The sequence below is a fragment of the Chiroxiphia lanceolata genome, chromosome 8 (assembly GCF_009829145.1).
Source record: "Chiroxiphia lanceolata isolate bChiLan1 chromosome 8, bChiLan1.pri, whole genome shotgun sequence".
NCBI lineage: Eukaryota > Metazoa > Chordata > Aves > Passeriformes > Pipridae > Chiroxiphia > Chiroxiphia lanceolata.
The window spans coordinates 33985362-34009262 of NC_045644.1; the positions used below are offsets into that span (position 1 = coordinate 33985362).

The window sequence follows — 23901 nt, forward strand, 5'->3', positions numbered from 1 at the left end:
CCCACCCTCTGCAGCCCAGGCTAGTGTTGAGCAGCAGGTTCTGGACTCTTGACCTCCCGGGAATACCTCTGGTCCCTCCCTCTCTTTGCAGCCTGGTGATGATTTTATAATCAAGGTGTAAGGCAAGGGGTGTGGTAATTGCCCTGCGTAGGTGTGGATTCTCACTGCTTCTCCCAACCCCTCCAAGATTCCTCAGTCTGGGAGCAGCATAGGAGAGGAACCAGCCACTGAGGACTATCTTAGGAACGGCATGGAGAGCAAATGGAGTGGCTGGGTGCTGATCGTTTCTGTGTGCCTGGGCTCCTACCAAGGTAAGGCCAGGCCTGGGGGTAGGTCTCGGAGAGCCCAGAAATCCCCTCTGAATTCCAAAACTATTCCCAGCTGTAGTGTCTAAGCTGCATAATGTGCTTTCTTGTTCCTCTATGCTGTTGGAATTGGGCAGAGGAGAGCTGGGGAAGGTGACATCATGGGCTGCTCTACCCACCTGGATGTGAGTGTTGGAGTGTTTGCCCTTAAAGCTGTTCCCTCCCTTCTCTGAGATTCAGGCAGAGCTGTTGTTTTGTCTGGAAGGAGGGAAGCCAAGTGCTGGGTTGTTTCAGCAGCTGAGGGGGAGAGGGGCTGTTCTCTCTGCTGCCCTTGGTCTTGGGGCCTGGCTGCCAATGTGTGAGCTGGGGGAACCACTTGGTTGTCACAAGAGTGACCGCAGTACCACCTGAAGTTGCCCGTTTTCTGAGGAGCCTTTTACAAGGAGTGGGAGGCAGGAACCTGCCTCTGCTCTGGCTTGCCCAGCTCTGGGAAGGGTGATGGGTGACATGCTGCAGCCCTACTCACCTTTGGAGATCTCTCATTGCTGGGACTTGGGTATCTGTGAGTGAATCCTCCTGCAGGCAAGCCTATGCTGCTGTCCCTTAGCCATCCCCCAGCCCATCCCCAGGAAACGAGCTAGGGAAAACCTGTTTCTAACATCAGGTCCTTACCTGAGGGCAAATCACTTATTCCAGGGAAAATTTCTCAGAGGAAGCTGTGGAGCCCTGCTGTAGTAGGCAAAACCCCCACCTTTTAGAGGGAAGAACCCCTCCTGCACCCTGATTACTCACCAGACTCCTCCAATGTGACTTGCCCAGGCCTTGTGGTGGAGGAGCTGTGACTGCGCACGCGTGACCCGCGGGGTTGGGGGGGACGTGTCCAGGTGTTCAGCCAGCAACAGGCAGAGCAGGAAAGTTCACCTGTGCTCGGTATGTCCATGCTTGGGGTGACACCTGCCCTGGAACCCGGTCGTGGCTTGGCTGCACGGCACAGTGGTGCTGTGGGACCAGGGGCCTCTGCAGGCCTTGAAGAAGGGTTTTGGAGCTGGGAAGAGTGTATTTATGGTTTTTGCAGTAACAAGGGTGTGCACCAGGCCAGGAACTGGGGCACCAGGGCCCACGCTGCCACCCCCAGGGTTTACGTCACAACCGGCTCACCAGGCTCTGCCGGCTCAGCCGGCACGTTCTGAGGCTCCACATAATGCTGGCATAGCCTTGCTGGATCTGGAGCTTGGTGCTGGATCCCCCTGAGAAAAGCCCACCCCATCCCAGGGGCCTGGCAGCCAGGAATAGGGCAGTTGCAACTGGCCTGGGACCACCACAGGGGCATGAGAGCATCCCTGCCTTGCTCCTCTGCCAAAAATGGCACTGTCTACTGTCCTTCTTCCTGGCTGCCCATCAGTGTGAGGTGGGTCCAGCACGGCTTTGAAATGTGGAGGAGAGCTCACGAGGCACCAGTTGCCCTGGTTGCTTGCCCTGTGGCAGTCATTTCCACCTGAGGAAGTTCCCCTTGCTCTCAGCAGTTGGTAGCTGTGATTAGTCTTAATTATTTTTCTGGCTCAGCACTTATTGCCTGAGCAGGGTGAGGAGTAAGTGCCGAGCTGAGGGTCACTGTGAGGCAGAAAAGTGCAGGACCAAGCCACTGGTGTCTTTTAGACTGCTCAAATCCCCCCATGCCTCTGCTGGGGTTTGGACTCCAACACGGGGCTGCGAGAGATGCCTTGTGTTAGGTGGAGCCAGCTCAGAAAAAAAGCTGTGGGGTTGTTGCCTCCCCTCTCCTTGGTTTTGGTGCTGCCCCTTAATGCTTCCGCTGACTTGCCATTCCTGTTTGCCCTGATCAAGAGCAAGGGTTAAAAAAATAAATACATCCTTCTCAGCTGATGGGGCGAGGGCAGCATCACACTGCTGGGGAGGTGTGTGGGCAGTGTGGGAATCCGGGGGGACTCACCCTGCCCCGGGGCCCACGCCTGCCCCAGTGCTGCCTCAGCCTGATGGGCCTGGACCACCCCCCGGCACCTGCTGAGCTGTGCCAGTGCTTTTGAGAGTAGGTGGGATGGAGGGGACTCGGGAGCCCTCTCCCTGCCTCCTCCATCTCCAGCAACTTTCCACAGAATTACAGAATATGTTGAGCTGGAAGGGACTCACAAGGATCATCGAGTCCAACCCTCAGCCCTGCACAGGACCATCTCCATGAGTCACACCATGTCCCTGAGAACATTGTCCAAACACTCCTTGAGCTCTGCCAGCCTTGGTGCTGTGACCACTACCCTGGGGAGCCTGTTCAGTGCCCAACTACCCTTTGGGGGAAGAACCTTTCCCTGATATCCAACCTCAACCCCCCCCGACACATCTTCAGGCCATTCCCTGGTGTCCTGTCTCCACAGAGCAGAGATCAGTGTCTGCCCCTCCCCTTCCCCTCATGAGGAAGTTGTAACTGCAATGAGGTCTCCCCTGTCTCCTCCAGGCTGAACAGGCCAAGTACCCTCATACGGCTTCCCCTGAAGGCCCTTCTCCATCCTTGTGGCCTCTTTTGGCTTAAATGGGGGGCCTCCTCTCTAATGGCTTAAATATCTTTCTTATATTGTGTTTCCCAAAACTGCACACAGTACTCAAGGTGAGGTTTCCAGGGTGGCCCAGGGCATCTCACGCTGCTCTCTCATGGATGAGCTCAAGGCGTTGCCAGAATCCAGCACGCAGGAAAAGCAACTTTTGGGGGAGAAACCTGTTAAGGGCAGGGTGGGTTGGAGGAGCAGTTTCTGCCTTTGGCTTTATTCCTGCTGTGCAAGATCACATGACCAGGGCTGGGACAGAAAAGCTGGATGCAAATGCTCAGAGAGTGTGGAGTTGTGCTTTGTTTAGAGGGGTTGTTGCAAGAGAGTCTGCAGCAGGGTCTGTCTGTCCCTCTGCTCATGTGCTGCTCCCCACACAACCCCAGCTTCCCGGCGCAGCCAGGCAGCGAAGGGCTTGGCTTCTGCCGGCTCCTCCCCAGCCACATCCCGGGTGGGCATAGTTCCCGGTGGGAACAAACACTCGCCCCATCAGAAATGAGTCCTGACACACCAAGGTGACAATTAAGCGGCCGGTGTTGCGCCATTGCCCCGCGCTGCCGGGGCGGCTCGGGAGGGCGATGCCGCCGCTGTCCTGCCGGGGATTTGCCGTCAGGAGAAAATGCTGTCGTCGGGAGGAAATAAAAACAACAAAACCCCACCAAAAGTGGGGTTGCGCAATCACTGCCGGGAGCTGTGGCGTGGCTATCCAGCTGCCGTGCGGGGCTGAGCGCTGGCGCCCCGGGTTTGCTCAATTTTCAAGGTTTTATTGCCGCTTTTATAAGCAGCCGCCTCTGCAGCCTGTCAAAGGGTGCCGTGAGGCTGAGGACGAGCCCCAAATTCCCTTTGCTTGTGACGCTGCGGCATCCCATTGGAAAAGCTAGCAGCAGACAGTGGCCTGGCAAAGCCGACCTTTGTTGGGCTTAAAAAATAATTTATAAACCAAACAACCGCACCACCGTTTTGGGAACTGAGGGGGAATCACAGCGGGAGGGTGAGGAGCATAATTCTCAGCTCACTGGGGTGCAGATGGGGAGGTTGGTTTGGCGTTTCGGGGTGCCTTGTGGGCTGACAGTCTCCTCTCCCCCACCCCCAGCCGGGGCCAGCCCCCTCCACGAGTGTGGCGAGCGGCCGGAGGACTGGTGCCGCGACGTGACCACAGCGGCCAAGTGTGGGGCCCTGGAGCTCTGCCAGCTCACCGCCTGGGACCAGGCCCTGGGGGTAACCGTGCTTGGGAGCTGGGGAGCTGGGCGGGTGGGGGAGAAGTGCCCCAAAACATGGAGCTGGGGGAAGAATCCCAGCTACCCGTCCCAATGCTGGGCACCCAGAGAAGCATCTGATGCCCTCAGACAGCAACGCGGCCACGGAATGAGTGGCAAAAAAATCAGTGGGTGTCCCAGGATGTTCCCAAGTGTCCCTTGGTGGGGTGTTTCTTGGGGTGGAGGCTTGGGATCGTGGGAGCAAGTGGTGGGTCTGGGTGCTGTGACAGCATCCTGACATGTCCCCTCTCTCTCAGCAGAAGGGGATTCCATGTCACCTGTGCCAGGTGGCCGTCTCTGTGGTGGGCAAGATCCTGCAGGACAACCGCACTGAGGTGGGTCATGGCCAGGAAGGGGATGGGGGGCTGTTGTTCTTCCCCAGCACCATCACTGAGGCCCTGAGCTCTCCGTTTGTCATGCAGGAAAAGCTGAGGCTCTTCTTGGATAAAAGATGCCAGTACCTGCCCTTCCAGGACTGGTCTGTCAAGTGCAAGAGGATGGTGGACACCGGCATCCTCATCCTCGCCCAGCTGGGCAAGCAAGTGCTGGTAACTGGCAGGGGACACCCCTGGGTTTGTGTTTCTCAGTGGTTTGGGATGTCTTGGGGGCTTGCAGAGCAAAGGAGGCTCTTGGAGCCTGGGACAAACCCTCTGAAGGACATGATGGGGATGGAAATGACCCAGGGATGGAGCAGGGGGAGCAGGGTGATGGGGCAGATGCAGCCTCAAACCCCCACCCCTCTGCTCCCCCAGTCGGACCCGAAGGTGGTGTGTGGGACCATCAGGCTGTGCCAGCCCCGGGAGAAACCCACGGGGGCCCTGAAGTTTCAGAAGCCATCAACAGCTCCCACAGGGCCCACTCAGGATTTCGCTGACCTGGTCGCCCCCTTCATGGTCAACGTGCCCCTCCTGCTCTATCCCCAGGACCTGCCTCGTGGGGAGGCCCAGGTACCATGGCACAGGAAGAATGCTGCTGATCATGGAATTATGGAACGGTTTGGGTTGGAAGGGACCTTACAGATCATCTCATTCCAACCCCCTGCCATGGGCAGGGACACCTTCCACTAGCCCAGGTTGCTCCAAGCCCCATCCAACCTGGCCTTGAACATTTCCAGGGATGGGACAGCCACAGTTTCCCTGGACAACTTGTGCCACTGTCTTGATGCTGCTCAAGGGTGAGAATCCCCTAAGCATCACCTAATGAATAATGATAAAAAAAATAAAATTAAAACTGTTGCACATCTGAAATGATTTCTGATCGGAGTCTCACCAATTTGGAGAATGTTGCAGGATGCAAGGGGAACCAGAGAGATGCTGGCCAAAAACCTGCCCCAAATTGCAACCAGCATTTAAATCCCAGCCCTGAAAATGCAGGCATTGGGGAGGGGTTGGTTTTATTTCAGAAGGTACTGATGTGTCCCTGTATCTTGCAGGACATGGAAGAGGTGTGTGGGGACTGCCTGCAGCTGGTGGCGGCCGTGCAGCTGGAGCTGGGGTCCAACATTGCCTTCACCCAGACACTGGTGGCCCGTGCTGAGTGGGTGTGTGAGGGCCTGAGCCTTGCTCTGGCACATCAGGTAAGGTAATCCCACAACGGTTTGGGTTGGAAGTCACCTTAAAGGCCACCCAGTTCCACCGCCCTGCCGTGGGCAGGGACACCTGCCACTTAGACCAGTTTGCTCAGGGTCCCATCCAACCTGGCCTTGAACACTCCAGGGGTGGGCCCCCTTCTCCTTCTCGTCCTCCTCGATGTCACTGCAGGATGGGAGCGTCTTTTGCAGATGCCTACCCACTTGGGGTATCCTCTCTCAGGCACTGATGCTGTGTCTCCCTCTCACAGTGCAAGCACTACCTGGCCGAGTACGTGGACACGACCGCGCAGCTCCTGCGGTACCTGGTAAGAGGGTGAGCGGCTCTCCAGGGGTGCCAGGGGTGAGTGGGTGCCGGTTGAGGGGTGGGGGGGCTCATCAGCAAATGCTCCCTTTTTTAAGTTAAACTCCCACAAACTTTAAAATATCTCACCCCCCTTCTCTCTGGCTTGCGACCACCATAATTCTTCTTTATTTTCATTTTTTCTTGCCATTTTCTGGCCCCTCCACCGGCAGCAGGCTGAGGTAAGTGAGACCCATGCCCTAACGGGCTGAAATCTCCCTCCACGGGGAAGTGGAGGGTGCAGGCTCACCCTCCCGGGGGGCAATGCCCACCTGATTTGGGATGTCTCCCTCCCCAGGACCCGATGGAGCTGTGTGGCCAGCTGGGACTCTGTGCCTCCACCTCGGCACTGCCCCTCCACACGCTGCTCACAGAGAAGGTGACACAGGTTCTGAGCATGCTGGGGGTAAGTGGGGTGCCCCAACTCTGCCACACTCCTTAAAATCTAAACACTGTGAAGGGGGAACCTTATTTTGCATTTTATTTCCTCAAGCATCTCCATTTTTCCGAGGCGGGGAACATCTTACATGGGGGTTAATGGCAGAATAAGATGAGGGTGGCTCTGAGGGGGCTTGGCATGCATCCCACCACCTTGTCCCGACAGGACAGGGTGGGGAACACTCCGCTGTGTGAGGTGTGCCAGTTCACTGTGAGGACAGCCGAGAGCCTCCTGGAGAACAACATGACGGAGGTGAGTCCCACTGCTGCGCTCCGAGGGCAGGAGGGCTGAGACGGGGGGGGGGTAAAGGGCAGTGAGGAGTGGGGGTTTCCCTCTTCTGCCTTGTCCCGGCAGGAGCAACTGGTGAATGACATTGAAAAGGTGTGCTACATGCTGCCCCACGGCGTCATCGGGCAGTGCAAGGACTTCGTCAACTCCTATGGCAAAGCCGTGGTGATCATGCTGCTGGAGGCCACCGACCCAGCCGCCGTGTGCACCATGCTGCACTGCTGCCCCCGTGGCGGGGACACCCTCCCGGGTGAGCTGGGGGACCCGGCTGGCACCCAGACCCCACTCCCACCCTGGGGAACAAGGTGGGTGCTGATGCTCCGTGTCCTCCAGGGGCTGCCCCGCTGGAGCAGCTGGCGGTGAGCGCGGGTGCCTTCTGCAACGTCTGCCAGATCATCATCACCTACTTTGACAACGAGCTGCTGAAGAACGAGACGCTGGAGGAGCTGGGCAACGTGCTGGAGAAGGGTTGTGAGATGCTGCCCATGCCCCTCACCAGCAAGGTGAGCTGAGGGGGGCACACCCTGCCTGGCAGGGACCACCTGACACCCCCCCGGGCTCACCCCCTCTCTCCTCCCCAGTGTGAAGCGCTCATACTGCAGTACGAGCCCGCGGCCGTGCGGCTCTTCGTGCAGATGATGGACCCCACCTTCGTCTGCACTGTAAGTGTCCTCATCCCTGGGGTAGCACAGACCAAGATGGGCACCTTTTGTCCAACCTCGGGGTATGGGAGAGGGGCAGGGGGTGGTCAGAGGGTGCTCATGGAGGTTTTTTCTTCTCCCTCTCACCCTTTTCCTTTGCAATGCAGAAAATCCGAGCGTGCGACTCACGCAAGGACGATCTCCTGGGCTCGGACCCCTGTGCCTGGGGCCCACACTACTGGTGCAAGAACATGGCCACGGCAGTCGAGTGCAATGTAAGTGTCAGTCGTGTCCCCACTCTGCTGGCTGGGGGGTCCCTGCATCCCACTTCCCTCCCTCCCCATCTCTCCCACAGGCCGTCGCACACTGCCGGCGTCACATATGGAACTAGGAGCCATCTCCCCAGCTGGCTGGACTCCCTCTGCCGTTTGGTTCAGGATCCTGGCTCCCCTCCCCTGGGACGTGCCTGCACCCATGGAGGGCAATGGCAGGAGGGCTGTGGGGAACCCCAGCTGCCTCTGCCACTTCCTTTTCCACCCCGGGGCTTGGATTTCCAAATCAGGTTAAGGGACTCGTTAGTATTTTCAGGATTGGGGATTCACCCTTGATGTCTCTCAGGGTGTAAAAATCCCCATCTCCAATCCTATCCCCATCCCCACCTCTATCCCCAGCCCCATCCCACCCTGAACCAGATCCTGCAATGTGGAGCCGTTCGTGTGGGCTGCACTGGGTTCTGCTGCCCAAACGCAGGCCCCTTGCTCCAGGCCAGCAGCAGCCTCATGCCACAGATCTGGGGATACTTAATATATAAACATATTGTATATATCATATATACTAAGTATCTCCTGAACATGAAATGAGTGAGTTTGGGTGCAAAGATTTGCTTCCACGCACCCATTCCCGTGGGGGGTTCTGTGCTGGCCCAGCTGTGGTGGTGAGGGGCAGCGGGGTGCTGGCTCGTCCCTCCCCACCATAGTGGGGGCACGCCTGCAGTGCCTGGTCCTGAGCATGCACGGGAGCATCTCATCACAAATAAACTCTTCCCGTGAGCCTGGCTGGTTGTCTCCTTCCTTTCTGTGCTGGGGGTGTGGGTAAACCCAGAGGACATTTAATGCTTACCCTAAAATCCAGGGCACAGAAACACCCAGCACAGCATCTCGTGAAGATGATGAACTGAAGGGGTGAATTAAGGGTAAGCGGGTTTTCTCTTTGAAAGGGGATTTGGGTGTGATGGATCTGGGGAGGAAGGACGACACACAGGTTACCCAAAGCCATAGACAGTGTATTTCTGAGTCCCGTAACAGACCGTGCCCGAAACTCTCCACAAGGTTACCACTGGAAACAAACCCCCGAACGAACAAACCCAAACGCAAGAGAGAGGGGGAAAGAAAAGGGCAACAAAAGACACGCACGAGCACTCCACATCCAGAAGCCCCAGTTATTGTCAGTCTCTCTCTTTTTTGACATTGCAACAAGTTTTGGTAAAGCCAGCAAAATGGAGAAATGTCTTCGGTTTGTTGTTTTTTTTTTTTAATTTTTTTTTTTTATTTTATTTTTTGGGTCTTTCCTTCCCAGAAAGGTGACGTTAATGCCAAAAAGGACTCGGCCTCTCCCCACACTGCCCTGGCTCTCTCCACACTCGTGGTCGAGATGTAACAGTCCCCAGACTGGGCCCAGGGATGCTGCGGCAGCACACCATCCCCGTCCTTACTGCACCTTCCCCCCCGTCCGTCTGAACTCATTGGATTCGTTTAGCTTTTCTTTTCCTTTTTTTTTTTTTAAAAAAAAAACCTTTTTTTTCCTTTGTTTTAATAAGAAAAATAAAAAAAAATTTAATGCTTTCATGGATAAATGACAGGCGATTAAAAGCATTCCGGTCCTGAGAGCCCTTTCCCGGGGCCAAGCTCTCCGAGGCTGCTGGAGCGATCTGCACCGGTTAGCCTGGACTCCTTCTGCAGGGGAAGAGGGGGCCAAGCACCAGTCTCGGGGTGCCCCTGGCCCCCACCACGGCCCCCCTGGTCTGTGCTTCATCCCTGCCGGCCCCGGCTTGCCTAGAGGAGCACCACCACCACCGCCACTGCCGCCACCGCCTCTCGTCATAACTCAGTGATCTCCAGAGGGCTCTCCATGATCACCTCCCGCATCTTGTGCAGGGGGGTGGACTTGGCCGACTCGGTGCGGGCGTTGTGGTCGCTGTAGCCCCCGCAGTCAGCGGTCAGAGTCTCCAGCGAGCGGCCCAGCACCTTCTGGTCGTCCTCGGGCAGGCTGTTGAGGTCGGAGGCGAGCAGCGTGCCCGTGCTGCCGTGCACTACGTGGATGCCGTCGGGACCCTTCAGCTCCACCGGCTGCTTGTGTCGGAAGCGGAGGCTGCCCTGGCTGGGACTGCGCTCCTCCTCCTCCTCCTCCAGCTCCTTCTGGATCAGCTGCAAAAGAGCCATGGAGTGGGAGAATCACCGCCGTGGCCAGAGTAGCTCCTGGATCCCCTGGCTCCAAACCTCCTGCAATGCTGGAGCCCAGGAGGGATGGGCCCTCCTCTTCTGAAGCACCCTCAGAGCATGGTGATGAGGATCACCAGGAGATGATCTCCAGCTGGGTCCCTCAATCCTTGGCTGGATGTCCCAGCCCAGGCACTGGCCACCAGCTGGGTTGTGTCCTGCAGCAGCCCTCGCGGTGGCCAAGGAGGAGTTTGGACCCAGGTTGGGATTTTGGGTTGTATGAGGATGGTGGGGCAGGAGGCAGACAGGAAAAGGAGTTGGAAGTGCTGGAGGGGGATAAAGACATGGATGATGGAAGGCAGAGGGGTTGAAAGGCATCTCTCATCCCACTGCTCTCCTCTGCTCTCTTTGCCCCTTGTTTTGCCCTCCATGAAGGAGTGGAAGGCTGCAGAAGGACTTGCTTCTCCCCACACCAGTCTTCCTACACCACCACCTTCCATCCCAACCTTTTTTGCCTCAAAAACCTGCTGGGTTGACAGGCTCAGAGGAGCAGAAGGGAAGGAAGATGTTCCCCCCCAGTTTTGGCCACCCTTGGCAGGGGTGAAGAGCTGATGGACAGATGTCACCCCACAAAGAGGAGGGGTCCTCCTTCAGGAGGGACAGACCAGGGAAGAAGGTGCTGCTGATTCTCAGAGGAAACACGGAGGGTCAAGAGAGCCAGGGCACTGTGGGGAACCAGCAGCCTCAGTGGAAAACCAACATCTGGCTCATTTTGGCCAAGCAGAGAATGGGGGGACCACTGGGGATCGACGCCACATGGAGTGACTGCAGCCTGTGGGACCAGGAAGACACACTGCATCCCAGAGGGCACAGCAAGCACCTCCCCATGCCCACGCACACCCCTCTACCTCCGAGACCGAGGAGCGGTCCCCCTGACTGGAGGTGGCCTTATGCACCATCCGCTGGGCAAAGAGCTTTTTCAAGCGCATGTAATCATCCAGGACCACCTTCAGGAGAGTGCCCTGGGTGGAGGGGGAGAGATGGGGGGTTACCCAGGGGACACAGTTTGATGGGAGGGAGGCTGGCCTCATGCCAGCAGTTTTTGGAGCGACATCACCCTCGGGCACCGCCGCTGCGAACCTGGAAGGTGTAGCAGTAGGAGAAGACCCCTCGGTGGGGGATGCCTGCACCCAACACTCACCTTGATGGGTCCCTCCCGCATGATCTGCCCCAGCTTGGCAATGTTGTCGTACTCCTGGATGGCTGCACGCAGGTAGCGGTCGTCCTCGGGCTTGGCTGCCGAAGGCTCTCTCCCGAAGGTCCCCTGCAGGAGGAGAGAGCAGCTGAGGAGGTGGCACAGGTGACAGGTGTGGGGATATGTGTCCTGGAGGGGGCTGTGTCTCACGTGGGTGCGGGCAGGGCTGTTCCAGAGGTCCGTGATCTCGCTCAGGTTCTCGGGCAGGTCGTCCTCGTGCTCCGCCTGTGCCGCCAGCTCCATGTTCCTGCAGAAGGGGTCCAGCCACACTGGGTTGGCCCTGCTCAGAGGAGAGGAACAGCCATCAGCGCAGGCAAAGAGCAGCAGTATCCCTAACCCCACCCAGAGCCCAGATGCTGAGGTTGTGCTGCCTCCTCCTGCCCTGCACAGGTAGGAATTCGGCTGCTCTGGATCCAGATGTGTGCCAGCACCTGCTCATCGTCTCTGCTTGCCCCAAACCTGGCCAGGATTGGCAGAGATGGAGTCACAGGAGAAAGTACAAGCTTTTTTTGCATTGAAAGCTCTTAAGACAAGCACGTGCCCCAGGGCCAGAGCTGCACTCCGCACAGAGCAGAGCAGCGGGACATCACGTCTCCACCTCCAAATGCCTCTGGCTGCTCTTGGGAGCAGTCAGCAACCCCAGGAGGTTGTCCATTAGAGAGGAAGGGAAGCACTCACCCATCAAAGGAGTACTTGTTAGTGTTTGGCATGTCCATGATGTCCATGAAACCTCTGTTTCCTGCAAAGGCAGGGACGGCGGTTACAGCACAGCCCGTCAGTGGGCTGGGCAGCAAATCACAGTGTGACACTTCTTTACCAGGGAGGGAAACTGTGCAATCAAAAAGGCACCAGTGGTGTGAGAAACACTCAGGGATGTGGCTGATAATGCAAAGCCTGGATGCTGGGAAAAGCTTCCCACCATCACGCCTCGCTGGGCAGGATCACTGCTGATGCATCCCCCGCTCTCCCTGTGTTCCCCCTCTGTGCTCTCCAGGCACCCCCTCTCTCATGCAGCTGGGACACCCCAAACGCTGCTCACCGGTGGAGCCAGCCACTATGGCTTTCAGTTTCCTTTTGTGCCTGCAAAAGAAACACAGCGAATCAGGACGGAAAATAAGGAAGATGCTGAAAAGGAGAGTGACACACAGACTTGCAATAACCCTTCACACAGGGATACTATAAGGCTGGTAAGCATGAAGGGGAGAGGTGCTGTCAGCATTAAAATGATATATTTTGGAAGAAGAGGTGTTGGGAAGCTGATGCCCTCCTTTTCTTACTGGCATTTCCAGGGCTGGGAGCAGCCACGCAGGTCCCTAGCCCACAGGGACATTGCAGCTGGTGGGGCAGAGCTTGGGAGTTACTCACACTGTCCTGTAGTACCAGTTCATGAGGATGAAGAGCATGGCAGCCAGGAAGAGCAGGACGGCCAGCACGATGATTGCCATCTGGGAGAGACAGAGGGGTGGTGGAAACCTCCAGTATGGAGCCAGCACCCGGTGGTGGGCACGCACTCGAAATTATGAGGGTGAAACATCTCTCCAGTCCATGACCAGTCCCCATCAGAAGGGACGTGGCCCCACCTGTGAGAAGCATCTCCAGCCCAAGCTGGGCCATTACCTGCAGAGCTGAGAGATCATCTGGCGCCCGGGCAGTGATGGCAGGCTGCACGTCCAGCACGTTGTAGTTCCTGAAGAGATTCCTCAACTGCTCCTTGTTCTCGTCTATCATCTGAATAACCCTGGGAAGAGAAGGGTTGCTTGGGCATCTTGACATTAATGAGGGTCCCTGAGGCCCCATGGGGTGGGTGGTGGGCCAGGGGACGTACCGCTCCACGTCCAGGATGCGGTTGGTCTCCCTGTTCACCACGTGGATCAGCAGCTCCGTCTGTGCGAAGTTCACCCGACCTTTCTTGTCAACGTGGAACTGGGGAGACACAACAAGGTCTGCAAGTGTGGGAGAGGAGTCCTCCCGAGGTTGCTCAAGGTGGTAGGAGACCCTCAAAAGCATCAGTCTGGACCCCTTGGATCCAATCCATCACCTTCAGAGCTCAGGGGTGTCTATGGCTTACAGACAGGACTCTCACACAGGAGACCTCCCAAGCAGCATCTGGAAGGGAGTTACCAACCCCTCAAAGCAGCCTCCAAGGTGGACGGTTACCTGCACGTCATCCGTGTTGACGATGGCGCCCGTGATGTTGGAGAGCAGGCTGATGAACTCCTCCTCAAACTGCCTGACTTTGTCGGGGATCTCGTTGATGATGATTTTGACCCGCTGGTCATCCCGCAGGATGTAAATCCCCACAATGGCAGTGTCATTGTGGCCCACCAGGTCAGAGGCCATGATGTCCACCACAAAGTAGCCAGGGTTGTAGGCCGTGAAGAGGTCGAAAGTTCGCAGGATCCCGTCAAGGGTTCCTGCGGGATGGATGGTCACAAGCCCGGGATTAGTGATCTGGCCATGGGGACATCTTTGGCCATAGAGATGTCTGTGGCCAAGGCCCTGTGCTCCAGGGGCATGCAGGGTACTCACCGATGCTGAAGATGTTGGCCACCTCCTCGGAGTCATTGGAGTGCTGCTTGATGTAGCGGATACCCAGGATGTTGTACAGGACCAGGCTGTTATTGCCCACGTCGGCGTCCACGGCGACCACTCTGATCAGCTCTGACCCCACCTTGGCATCGGTGGCAACCCCTTTGAGAGAGAGATGGGAAAGGGACCTGGGGCCAAGCTGGCTCTCACTGCCCCACCACCCTGCTGGTGCCCCCCCAGCCCCTGGCACCCCTTACCCGCCGTGTACTCCGACTTGGTGAACTGGGGGGACTGGTCATTGATGTCGTCCAGGAAGATCCGCACCTCCTGAAGGGTCAGGTCGCCGCTGAGGTCCCAGAGCTGGGCTCTGCCTGCCCGCTGGCCCCGGGGAGGGGACCAGTTCCTCTGGCTGGATGCTTTGACAATGATGGAGTAGTATGGCTCCTTCTCTCGGTCCAGGTCTCTCAAGACCTTCAGCTTCCCCTCTCGGCTCAGCTGGAAGTTGCTCTCCTGATTCCCAGCTGAGTGTAGAAAGGGGTCCCCAGTAAGTCCCCTTTGGGCTTGGCATTTCCAAAATGCCACCTTGCCCATTGACTAGGGCAGAGAGGCAGCAAGGAGATGATGGGAGTAATGGAGACCCTCGGTGAGGGGTGTGCAGGGGGGCACAGAGCTGCCATCTCAGCACCCACCTGCTATGAAGTAGTAGACGATGGCATTGGAGCCCTCATCCGCGTCCACTGCCCCAGTGACGTTCCCCACCACGGTGCCCGGCCGCGAGTGCTCTGGGACGGAGAGTGCCTGGTACTGGGGACTGTCCCTCTGCCAGAGCGCCCGAGAGAAAGAAATGTTGTGAGCACTGAGGTTGCTTTAAATAAAAGCAGACAAATCCCATCGCGCTCCCCACCATGGTGACACCCAGCTGTGCTTGCTCCCTGTATCCCCTGTGTCCCACCCCCTTCATCCTAGTGCCTTACGGGCGGCCTGAGGAATACGGGCTCGTTGTCATCGATGTCATCGAGCGCGACCTGGAGGGGCTGCATGGTCTCATAGGGTGGCTGGCCCTGGTCACAGGCCACGATGATCAGCTGGGGAGAGAGGCAAAAGGGCCATCCTGGGCCTTTGGCCTGGGATATTGAGGGGATTCAACAGGGAATTGGGAGCTGGCCCACCAGGATGCAACTCCCCGATGGCACATGATGACCACCCAGTTCCTGCTAAGGTGTGATATCCTCACAACTGTGGCAGCTGACCCCATTCCCACCACATCACCTGCATCCCACCAGCCCCACACTGGACCCACAGTCTCAAGGACTGCCCCGGCCACCCTGCCTGGCTCACGTTGTACACTGCCTGCTTCTCCCGGTCCAGCCGCATGGCCGTCTGGATCAGCCCGCTGGCCGAGTCGATGCTGAAATACTCCCAGTCTTTGTTCCCTGCCCCGGTTTTCAGCAGGTTGTAGAGCACCACTCCGTTGAGACCCTCATCTTTGTCCGTGGCATAGACCTCGTAGACGTTGGACCGCAGGGGGATCTCCTGCTTGCACACACACAGTCCTTCAGCATTGCATGTGAGCCCCCTGCTCCCCCCCACCCCTCCAAATCCCCTTGGTCCAAAACCCCTTGGGTTTGGAGGTCAGCAAGCTCCCACTACCCAAAGCCCAGGTGGGGGCTGGAGACATGGAGCTGTGATTCCCTTCCGTGGGGTGGGTGCTCCGTGCACGGACTGGGGACCGGCTGAGTCAAGCTCGGCTTCCCAGAAAGGAGAAACATCTTAAATGTCAGCATTTTCAAACCATGTTTATAAACAGGCTCCGCACGCAGTGGCTGACTGTTCACTTATTTTGAGTGCTGCTGGGGTTTCTGTTCCCCAAAACTGTCTCAGCATCCCCATTCACACGTATGGAGAGAGGCTGTTTTCGAACGTCCAGCCCCACGACCCAAACCTTCTTGCCACATGTTAAATCAAGGTCTTGTTCCATCCCCAGTGGAAATGGGAGATTGGATTTTGCTGCCGACCAGCAGGAGTGCCCCTAGCCAGTCTCAACATGCCATGACCCTGCTCCCTCTCAAGGGATTTACCTCCTTGATGTGCAGGATGGTGCCGTTGGGTGGGCGGACGAAGACAGGGCGGTTGTCGTTGATGTCGATGACCTCGATGTGAAGCATGGTCGTCCCCCAGAGAGGGGGGTGCCCCTTGTCTGTGGCTACCACAGTCAGGTTGAACCGCTCATAGGACTGCAGGCGCCGCCGGGATGTGACAAGCCCGGAGTCTTTATTGATCTTGAAAGCCTCTAGGGGCAGAAAAACCCCACATCTCTGGCTCAGGACACTTGGCACCACATAAATTATTAGAAATGAGTGCAGCAGCTGAAGTACACCCCTCACTAGTGGGAAATCCCTGTCAAGGAGTGATGGAGAAGAGCGCAGCCAGGGGTGTCTCAGGGTTTTCAGAGCATCCCTGCCCACTGACACATCCTTGTCTCTCGGCCCTACTCCCTGGTCACCCCTGTCTGTGTTTCACTCCTGCCCAGGCTGGGACAGTGGAGCCAGAGGAGTCCATGGGTCTCAGGAAAATGGATGTTCTGCCATTCCCCTCTACCCTTATGCTGGCTTTTGCCTGATTTCTATAATTTCTCAGTGTGCAGATATAGGATTTCAGGCACTATCACTATCCACCCACACCTCCTAGCCTTCCTAGCCCTCATCTAAAGCAGGCAGTGAGTTTGCTCCAAGACACACTTGTGTACATAGCAAGTCTTGCTGGGGTGGGGGAGACAAGGATAAGCTAAGGCCGAGCTGCAGGATAAGGCAAGCAAAGTCATAACATCCCACACCATGAGGAACTGTGGAGCAGGAGCGACAGCCTCACGCTTTCAGTATTGCTCCCAGAGTGTGTGTGGAATGTTGCTCCCAACCAGCTGCAGGAGATGGGGTGTAGGCTTGACGCCTGTGTCTCCTCCCTCATCGCAACCCTCCTCCCTGGGGAAGAGCTCCCTGTCCCCTGCACCTACCTGCTCCAGGACCCTCAATGCTGTAGGTCACCACGCCGCTGTCTCCTTCGTCCAGGTCGGTGGCAGTCATGGTGATCACCGACGTCCCCGCCGGCTCGTTCTCGTAGACACTGGTGCTGAAGTGGCTCTTGCTGAACTGGGGCCTGACGTCGTTGATGTCCAGGACTGTGATCAGCACCTTTGACAAAGCACAGCCAGCAGGGTGAGGTGAGGGGCTGGAGAAGGCTGGGCAGCCCCCAGGGGCCATACCCCTGCTGTAATTCACAGCTCTGCTGCCGGAGCACGGTGCCCTTCCTGCCGTTTGTTTAACTCTGCTGGCTGAATTCCTGCCTCCAACAATGGGCGCTGCCATGGCTGGGGCCCCCATTCATGCTGGAGCACTTGTAGACAATAGTGTCACCCTCCCCTGCCCCTCCTGCTCCGTCCCCTCCTGCTGTCCCCTGTGGCACAAAGTGCCCTGCACCACCCATGCCACAGCCCCTGGAGTTATCTGCTCTTCCTTCTGCCTAATTCCTCCTGAGGCCAGCCACTGAGGAAAAAAGCTGCAGCTTTATCACCTTCTTGCTAGTACCACCATATGAAGGGTGGTGGGAGGAGGAGAGTCCTACCTGCACAGAGTTCTCCCGGCGGTTACTGGAGACATCCCCAGGGTTGTCCCTGGCCACAGCTGTCAGTGTGTAGTGATCCTTCTTCTCCCGGTCCAGGGCTGACAGGATGTAGATGTCACCCTGCAGCACACAGAGACCTTCAGGTGGACCTCGTCTGGCAGAGCTGGTACTCGAGAAGGGGCAGAAGGTGAGGTGTGGGAGAAAGGCACAAGTTGGGACCATTTCAGCCTCCCCTCCCTTTCCCCACTCTGTTCCAGCCTTGGCTGGCTCCTTACCGTGTTGGGATTTATCCCAAACTTGCCCTCTCCATCCCCCAGGCTGTACTGGATGAGAGCAAACTGCCCAGAATCCGCATCAGTGGCCTTGATTGTCAGAATGACCGTTCCCAGTGGCACATCCTCAAAGACAGCTTTCTGCAAGCAAAGGAAGCAGGCAGGACTGATTGGTTCATCATGTGCTCTTTTAGTGGGCAGTAGCCAAGGGTGTAGGGTGGCATCCAAGGGTGCCAGACCCAGAGCAAGCTGTTCACACAGAGAGCACTGCTGGGCTGACTATCTTCTTCAAATGGTCCAAGCACAGAGGGAAGAGAAGGTGTCCCTGGAAAACCTCACCTGGTAATCACTGCCCAGCCCCACATGGAGTTTAATAGGGGAGCCCAGCTCACCTGGTAGGATAGCTGACTGAAAATAGGGTTGTTGTCATTGATGTCCACAATCTGGAGGTACACAGGGATCTCAGCGGATCTGCGGGGAGAGCCGTTGTCGGAAGCTCGGACGGTGAAGTTCAGCCACTGCACCTCCTCATAGTCCACCGTCCTGTTGGCCACGACCTTCCCTGGAGGAGGGCAGACCTTGAAATGAGAAACCTGCCCAAAGTCACCACCCTGCCCCAGACTCCCACCTCTCCAGGCCACCGACCTGCTGACTGGTCTTCGAGACAGGCATAACCGTCTGGAGAGAGGTTCAGCAGCTCGTAGGTGATCTGCCCATTGGCACCTTTGTCTGGGTCCACTGCTGAGATGGAGATGAGCGTGGTGCCCTGCGTGGCTCCCTCCAGGATCCTCTCGGTGAAATAGGTGACCCCAAAGGGGCGGAAGCGGGGTGTGTTGTCATTGACATCCAAGATGTTGATTGTCAGCTTGGCTGTGGCCATGGTGGAGACCACAGAGGGAGAGAGAGAGAACGAGTCAGAAAGAGAAGGGAAGGAAGGATGGGAGGAAGGAGGGTGTAAAGCCAGAAGTGTAAAACTCCAGGAGAGCCAAGTGGTGCTCGTTCATCACGAAAAATTGCAATATTCCCCAAAGTCACTACACTTTGGTCTGTGTGTGTCTTCTCACACAGAATTTACCAGGAGCAGGGTGGCAAGACATGGTGGGGATGGTAATGAAGAAATGAGTGTCTCCCATATTACAGTTATGGGCAAACGGTCCTCTCCATTCCCAGTGCAGCCCTGGGATGTCTGGGACATTCTCTAAAGGAGCACTCAGGGTAGAACCGGAACCTTATGGGATTACTCCCTCTGGAATTGTCACTGATCAGGATGGAGAGGGAGGTGGGAGAGCTGCTGACTACACAGAAGCTGCACTGGTGCCTGGGAAGGGCCCCTGGTAGCTGCCAGCCCTGTCCCCCCACTTACCATTGGGCACACTGACTGAGTGGTCGATGACTTCGCTGGCATTGTCGTGGACAGAGATGGTGACCTCGTAGGAGGCCACTAGTTCACGGTTGAGGGGAGTTTTGACCTTCACAGCTCCTGGGAACCCCAAAAAGATGGATGTCACAGGCTGTGCCTGTGCCCCCCTGCCCCGAGGACCCTCGGCAGGGCAGTGTGTACCAACCAACTGCTGCACCCTGAGCTGCACTTGTTCTCCTTCCTCTCCAAAGGCTAAGTGGGAAAAACACTTGATAGCTACAGGAGACAACTTCTCTCCCCCTGCTCTCCACCTTCTGCCTTCCTGTCTCCTCTGCTCTGCCCAGCCAACAGGTTCTCACACGGCCTCAGTCAGGTAAGGGTTTGGGTTGTGCATCCAAGAGGGGTTTGGGAGCAACTGCTGCTGCTTCCCTATACAACCCCATCCACCTCAGCTCAGCATCTTTAACAACCTGGTTCTGTATCCTTTCCAACAAGGGCATTTTTCTTTCCAGATGTGGGGTGCTCCTGGCTCTTATTCCCCAAAAGTAGAGCCCACCTCCTACCCCAGAGTGACCCTCCTGCTCCCCCACTGAGGGTGTTCATGTCCAGTCTGCCAAGGCTGAGCAGCCCCTGGCCCGCAGTGGGGCTGCCAGTGGAGGTGGCTGAGATGGAGGGAGATGGATGGCACAGAGACACAAATGAGCACAGACACAGAGACAAACCTGCTAGGCTGAGAGCCGGAAAAGAAAGAAAAGGGTTAATTAAGTCAGTCAGTCAGGGAAGAGAAGACAGGGCAGGGTGAGACAGGACAGCTGGAGGAGGACAGCAGAGAGGCAGGAGAGGTGCATCATCTCCCCATGCCTTGGACACCTACCTCCAGGCAGAGAAGAAGAAGAAGAAGCAGCAGAAGCAGAAACAAGGAGAGGGGTCCACACTGCCTGTGCTGCCCTTCCCGCTCTCCTACCTGTCCTAAAATCCACCGTGAACGCTCCTTGCTGTTCAGGGACCAGCGCGTCCGTGTCGTCGCGGGCCACGATCTCCAGCAGGTAGTATTCCAGGCGAGGGTGCAAATCCCGGTCGACGGCAGTCACCTGGGCCACCACGGTGCCAGGGGCAGCTGACTCGGGCACGCTGACCGTCTGGACGGGGTTGATGAACTCGGGCCGGCAGTCGTTGATGTCGTCGATGACGATGCTGACGGTGGCGGTGCCCGAGAGCGCCGGCGTGCCCTGGTCCACGGCCACCACCGCCAGCCGGTAGGAATCCCGCTCCTCCCGGTCGATGGTGGTGTGGGCCACACGGATCACCCCCGTGGTGGCATCAATCAGGAACCTGTCCTGGCCACCACTCTCAATCCGGTAATCCAGCTGTTGGTTGAGGCCACTGTCAGCATCCGTGGCTGTCACCTGGAGGACGGAGAAGCCTAGAAAGGTGGGACACAGCCCTCTCAAGCGAGGGCTGGAGGGCAGCAGTAACAAGCCCTTGACCCCAAGGCAAATACCATCAAGCAACGTGGCCAGCCCCAATTCCCAGATTTTCCCTTCAACCCCGTCCTGGTCAACCGTGACACTGGGAGCTGGATCTTCACAGTCCCAGGGGGACACCCAGGTCTCCCCATCGCCCACCCTCACACCCAGCCCTGACCTGGGGGGCTGTTTTCCAACAGTCGCGCTGTGATGAATGCTGGCTGGAAGACAGGGCGGTTGTCATTGTCATCCAGGATGGTCACTGCCAGGCTGGCAGTGCTGTTCAGCCCCCCCACGTCACGAGCCACCAGTGTGAACTCCAGGTGAGGGTCCAGCAAAGCCTCTCGGTCTATCACAGCACCAGCCTTCACTGAAACAACACCTAGAGAAGGGGAAAAGCCTGGTGACAGACCCCACGGGTGCCTGGTGGCCCTGGGCTAGGGCTAGGGACCAGCTGAGCCACCCCACCTGTCTTGCTGTCAATAATAAAGACATCCAGGGATGACTTCAGGAGCTGGTAGGTCACCACAGCGTTGCTGCCCTGGTCAGCATCCAGAGCTAGGATAGGTCCACTGAGCATCGTGACCAGAGTCCCTGGATGGGATGATAAGCATTAGGGTGGGTGGCAAACCCCTGCTGAGCCCTCCTCCCACCCTGGTGACACATGAGGGACAGCAATGAATGGATGGAGGAGGTGACAGAGCGGGGCCTTGTGGGGTATAAGGCAGCGGGGGGGAGCTGCTGCAGCCTTGCAGACCGACTCGTGAGCCCAGGAGAGGCGGTGGGACATCCAACTAAAAACAAACAGACAGACACATCCATCAGATAGGGCAGCACCAGCACCCTGCTGCCGAGGGTGCCACCTGGAGGCACACCAACCATTCACCTGGGATGTCCCACAAGGGTGGGACAGGATACCTGAGGCCTTGGAGCAGGGAGCAATTTAAATGGCAGGAAGGCAAAAGAGAAAAAACCCAGTATTACTAGCCCTTTGTCTGGGAAGTGTCTACCTGGACAGGCTGGACTCTTTTATCTCTAACCCCTGGAGCAAGGTGGCTCTAGATGATGGAGACATGGCAGCCCATCCCCTGCATGGATGCTGGGGAGGTGGGTGCCCTCAAGGCTGCCCCCAGGGCTCGCTTCAGCCCCTGGGCACCTCTTGCCCTCTGCAGCTGAGCAATTCCCCAGTGGGGCCCATTTCTGACCTGTGCCAGGAAGAGTTTTCACAAGCAGCACAGCCCCTCCTCAAGGCTGATCTCTCTGGGCAGTCGGCAGGAGTCCCTGAAACTCAGCATCCCTGTCCCACCGACCTGCAGCCTTGCCCCACTCAGAGCTATGCCTCCTCCACCATGGCCAGGAGACACCTCCCCTCACCCAGCCCCAAAGGGAGTCTCCAGGAGCCACATAAGGGAGTGAAGGGAGACCTACCTGAGGGTGAGTTCTCCATCACCTCAGCCTGGTAGGAGCTCTGGGTGAAGAGGGGGCGGTTGTCATTCTCATCTGCTATGGAAATGACTAGCAAGTCAAAATCCTAAAGGACAATTGAGACAAGAGGGCGATGACCGTCACGTCCTTTCCTTAAGCTCACCTTCCCCCTGTCCCACTTCCAGTCAAAGCTGTGTGATCGTGATGCTGTGCTCCCTGGACCACCCTCAAGGGCATGCAGGGACCCTCATTGGGCTGGGCATCCATCCAGCCTGCACCCCAAAGGGTGATGTCTGAGACATCACAGCAGAGCCAAAGGATGCCCTGGTATCCTTGTGGTTGTCCAGCTCTCCAGCCCATCTTTGTCCTGCCTTCCATGACATCTACTGCAGTTGCATGGAGTCAACATGTGGTCTTGGGCTTGCCCTAAATCCTACTAGTCCTGTTCTCTGCTGAGGGTGGCATTTAAGTCCCCTCCTTGTGACGCCCAGATGCTTTCTGGGGCTGGTTGCTATTGGAAACGCTGTGGGTAAAGGCACTGTCTGTTTTTAGCCATGACAGGAACCCCTTTCCCCTCTCAGCCACCACTGGAGGTCCCGGCAGTGTCCATAATTACCCGCCTGGCATTGCGGATGTTCTCGGGGTTGTCCTTCACCGTGATGGTCAGTCTGTACTCTGCCACCCTCTCCCTGTCCAGCGGGCGGTTTACATAGACAACGCCACTCTACCAGAAAAGAAAGGGAGAGAACGGGTGCAAGGCATGTGAGGAATGCTTCCCTTAGGGCACCTCCTGCCAGGACACGGATCCCACGGGTGCCCAGGGAAGGTGGGGCTCTGGGGCCAGGGCTGCCCACCATCCCACCCCCCCGGGGCGTACGGTGCTGTTGATGTAGAAGGCGTTCTCGGTGTTGCCTGCGGTGATGTCGAAGGTCAGGAGGGCGTTTGGCCCCTTGTCCGCGTCCCGGGCGAGGACGCGGGTGACAAAGCTGGAGACGGGGGCGTTCTCGCTGAGGGTGATGTTCATCGGGAGGTTGAGGAGCACAGGGTCGTTGTCGTTGATGTCCAGCACACGGACGCCCACCAGGATCTGCCAGGGGGAGAAGCAGGGAAGGCATTTGGCACTTATTTCTGTCCCCTCCCATCCTTTCCTTGCACCCCCCCCGGCAGGAGGTGGGCTTCCCCACTCAGCCCAGTACAGCCTGGGGGAGGGAAGCCCCAGGGACAAGGGGAAGGAGGAGGAGGAGAGGAGAACGAAGACAGAGACCAGAGGGAAGGATCTGGGAGGGGGGGACGACACCCCACAGCTCCTGGTGCCACCCCAGGGGACTCACTGTGGAGCTGAGGGGAGGCACCCCCCGGTCCCGGGCAGCGATGGTGAGGTTATAGAAGGGGATGTTCTCACGGTCCAGCTCCGCATCCTTCCGCACCCGCAACTCTCCTTCCACTGGGGAGATGACAAATTCCCCTGCCGGAGACAGCGGGGCCTTACTTGTGCCATGTCCCTGCAAATGGCCTGGCTCCCCAAGGGAATGGCTTGTCTGGGAGCTGGGACACAGGAACCACAGCAGGTTTGGGGACAAATCCATGCCCCACTATTGCACATATGGGAGGACTGTGGCAGCTTGGGACTGTGCTACTGTACCCCTAGGTACCAGCAGGAGCAGGGGAGGGGGTGAATGCCGAAAAAAGGGGTGCCTGTGCCCCTTTTCTGGGCCTTTCTGAAGATGTCAACAGCCCCTCCATGTCCTGTGATGGCCAGAGCAAGGTGGGCCATGCAGCCCAGGCTCCCCACAGGCCAGGGGGCCATGTCGTCACCATTCTGGAAAAGCTTTGCAGTGGGGTCAGCTGGGCTCTGCCTTCCAGATTCCCTGGACTGAAGTCATCAACCCCTTCACAGAGGAACAGCTCCATGTCCCCATGGTTTGGGATGCCCACTGCTCCACTGCCACCTGCCCCAGGGTGCTGGTGGAGCTACAGGATGCAGGGCAACTCCGTGCTCAAATGCCCTGCAAACTCCACAGGGGTGAGGTTTCTCTTCCTGTGGTTTGTTTCTTTGCCCTTTCGATTTATTTTTTTTTGCCTTCATTGTTTAGCAGATTTCCCCCCTCCCTTGCACAAGCCCCAGCCACCCC

General features: G+C 57.5%; 2 protein-coding genes across 3 annotated transcripts in view; one reads left to right on the forward strand and one right to left on the reverse strand.

Annotated features, from left to right (window-relative positions):
- The first annotated feature begins 212 nt into the window (after positions 1 to 212).
- Positions 213 to 8422, forward strand: LOC116790461 (prosaposin-like). The gene is made up of 15 exons (XM_032695429.1): positions 213 to 311; positions 3948 to 4072; positions 4371 to 4445; positions 4533 to 4658; positions 4863 to 5057; positions 5543 to 5686; positions 5950 to 6006; positions 6215 to 6223; positions 6340 to 6447; positions 6646 to 6732; positions 6835 to 7018; positions 7102 to 7271; positions 7350 to 7430; positions 7577 to 7684; positions 7765 to 8422. Exons 1-15 carry the CDS (start codon positions 251 to 253, stop codon positions 7798 to 7800), a joined length of 1566 nt encoding a protein of 521 aa, XP_032551320.1. The 5' UTR covers positions 213 to 250; the 3' UTR covers positions 7801 to 8422.
- Positions 8423 to 8670: 248 nt separating this feature from the next.
- CDH23 (cadherin related 23) overlaps positions 8671 to 23901 on the reverse strand; it is a 194783-nt gene continuing 179552 nt past the window's right edge. The window contains exons 41-69 of one of the 2 annotated variants that reach the window (XM_032695417.1): positions 23101 to 23234; positions 22647 to 22856; positions 22386 to 22493; positions 21773 to 21875; positions 20813 to 20938; positions 20523 to 20726; positions 19843 to 20301; positions 18882 to 18998; positions 18164 to 18388; positions 17911 to 18080; positions 17522 to 17659; positions 17247 to 17366; positions 16639 to 16816; positions 15707 to 15918; positions 14967 to 15161; positions 14603 to 14713; positions 14318 to 14447; positions 13886 to 14149; positions 13629 to 13790; positions 13257 to 13513; positions 12925 to 13022; positions 12717 to 12837; positions 12465 to 12544; positions 12139 to 12179; positions 11778 to 11838; positions 11250 to 11379; positions 11046 to 11168; positions 10753 to 10866; positions 8671 to 9832 (exon numbers count right to left, since the gene is read on the reverse strand). In XM_032695417.1, coding sequence (XP_032551308.1) covers positions 9506 to 9832; positions 10753 to 10866; positions 11046 to 11168; positions 11250 to 11379; positions 11778 to 11838; positions 12139 to 12179; positions 12465 to 12544; positions 12717 to 12837; positions 12925 to 13022; positions 13257 to 13513; positions 13629 to 13790; positions 13886 to 14149; positions 14318 to 14447; positions 14603 to 14713; positions 14967 to 15161; positions 15707 to 15918; positions 16639 to 16816; positions 17247 to 17366; positions 17522 to 17659; positions 17911 to 18080; positions 18164 to 18388; positions 18882 to 18998; positions 19843 to 20301; positions 20523 to 20726; positions 20813 to 20938; positions 21773 to 21875; positions 22386 to 22493; positions 22647 to 22856; positions 23101 to 23234 — 4718 coding nt within the window. In that variant the 3' untranslated portion in view covers positions 8671 to 9505. Of the gene's footprint in view, positions 9833 to 10752; positions 10867 to 11045; positions 11169 to 11249; positions 11380 to 11777; positions 11839 to 12138; positions 12180 to 12464; positions 12545 to 12716; positions 12838 to 12924; positions 13023 to 13256; positions 13514 to 13628; positions 13791 to 13885; positions 14150 to 14317; positions 14448 to 14602; positions 14714 to 14966; positions 15162 to 15706; positions 15919 to 16638; positions 16817 to 17246; positions 17367 to 17521; positions 17660 to 17910; positions 18081 to 18163; positions 18389 to 18881; positions 18999 to 19842; positions 20302 to 20522; positions 20727 to 20812; positions 20939 to 21772; positions 21876 to 22385; positions 22494 to 22646; positions 22857 to 23100; positions 23235 to 23901 lie in introns of those variants that run through there. The other variant, XM_032695416.1, reaches the window with a different exon arrangement.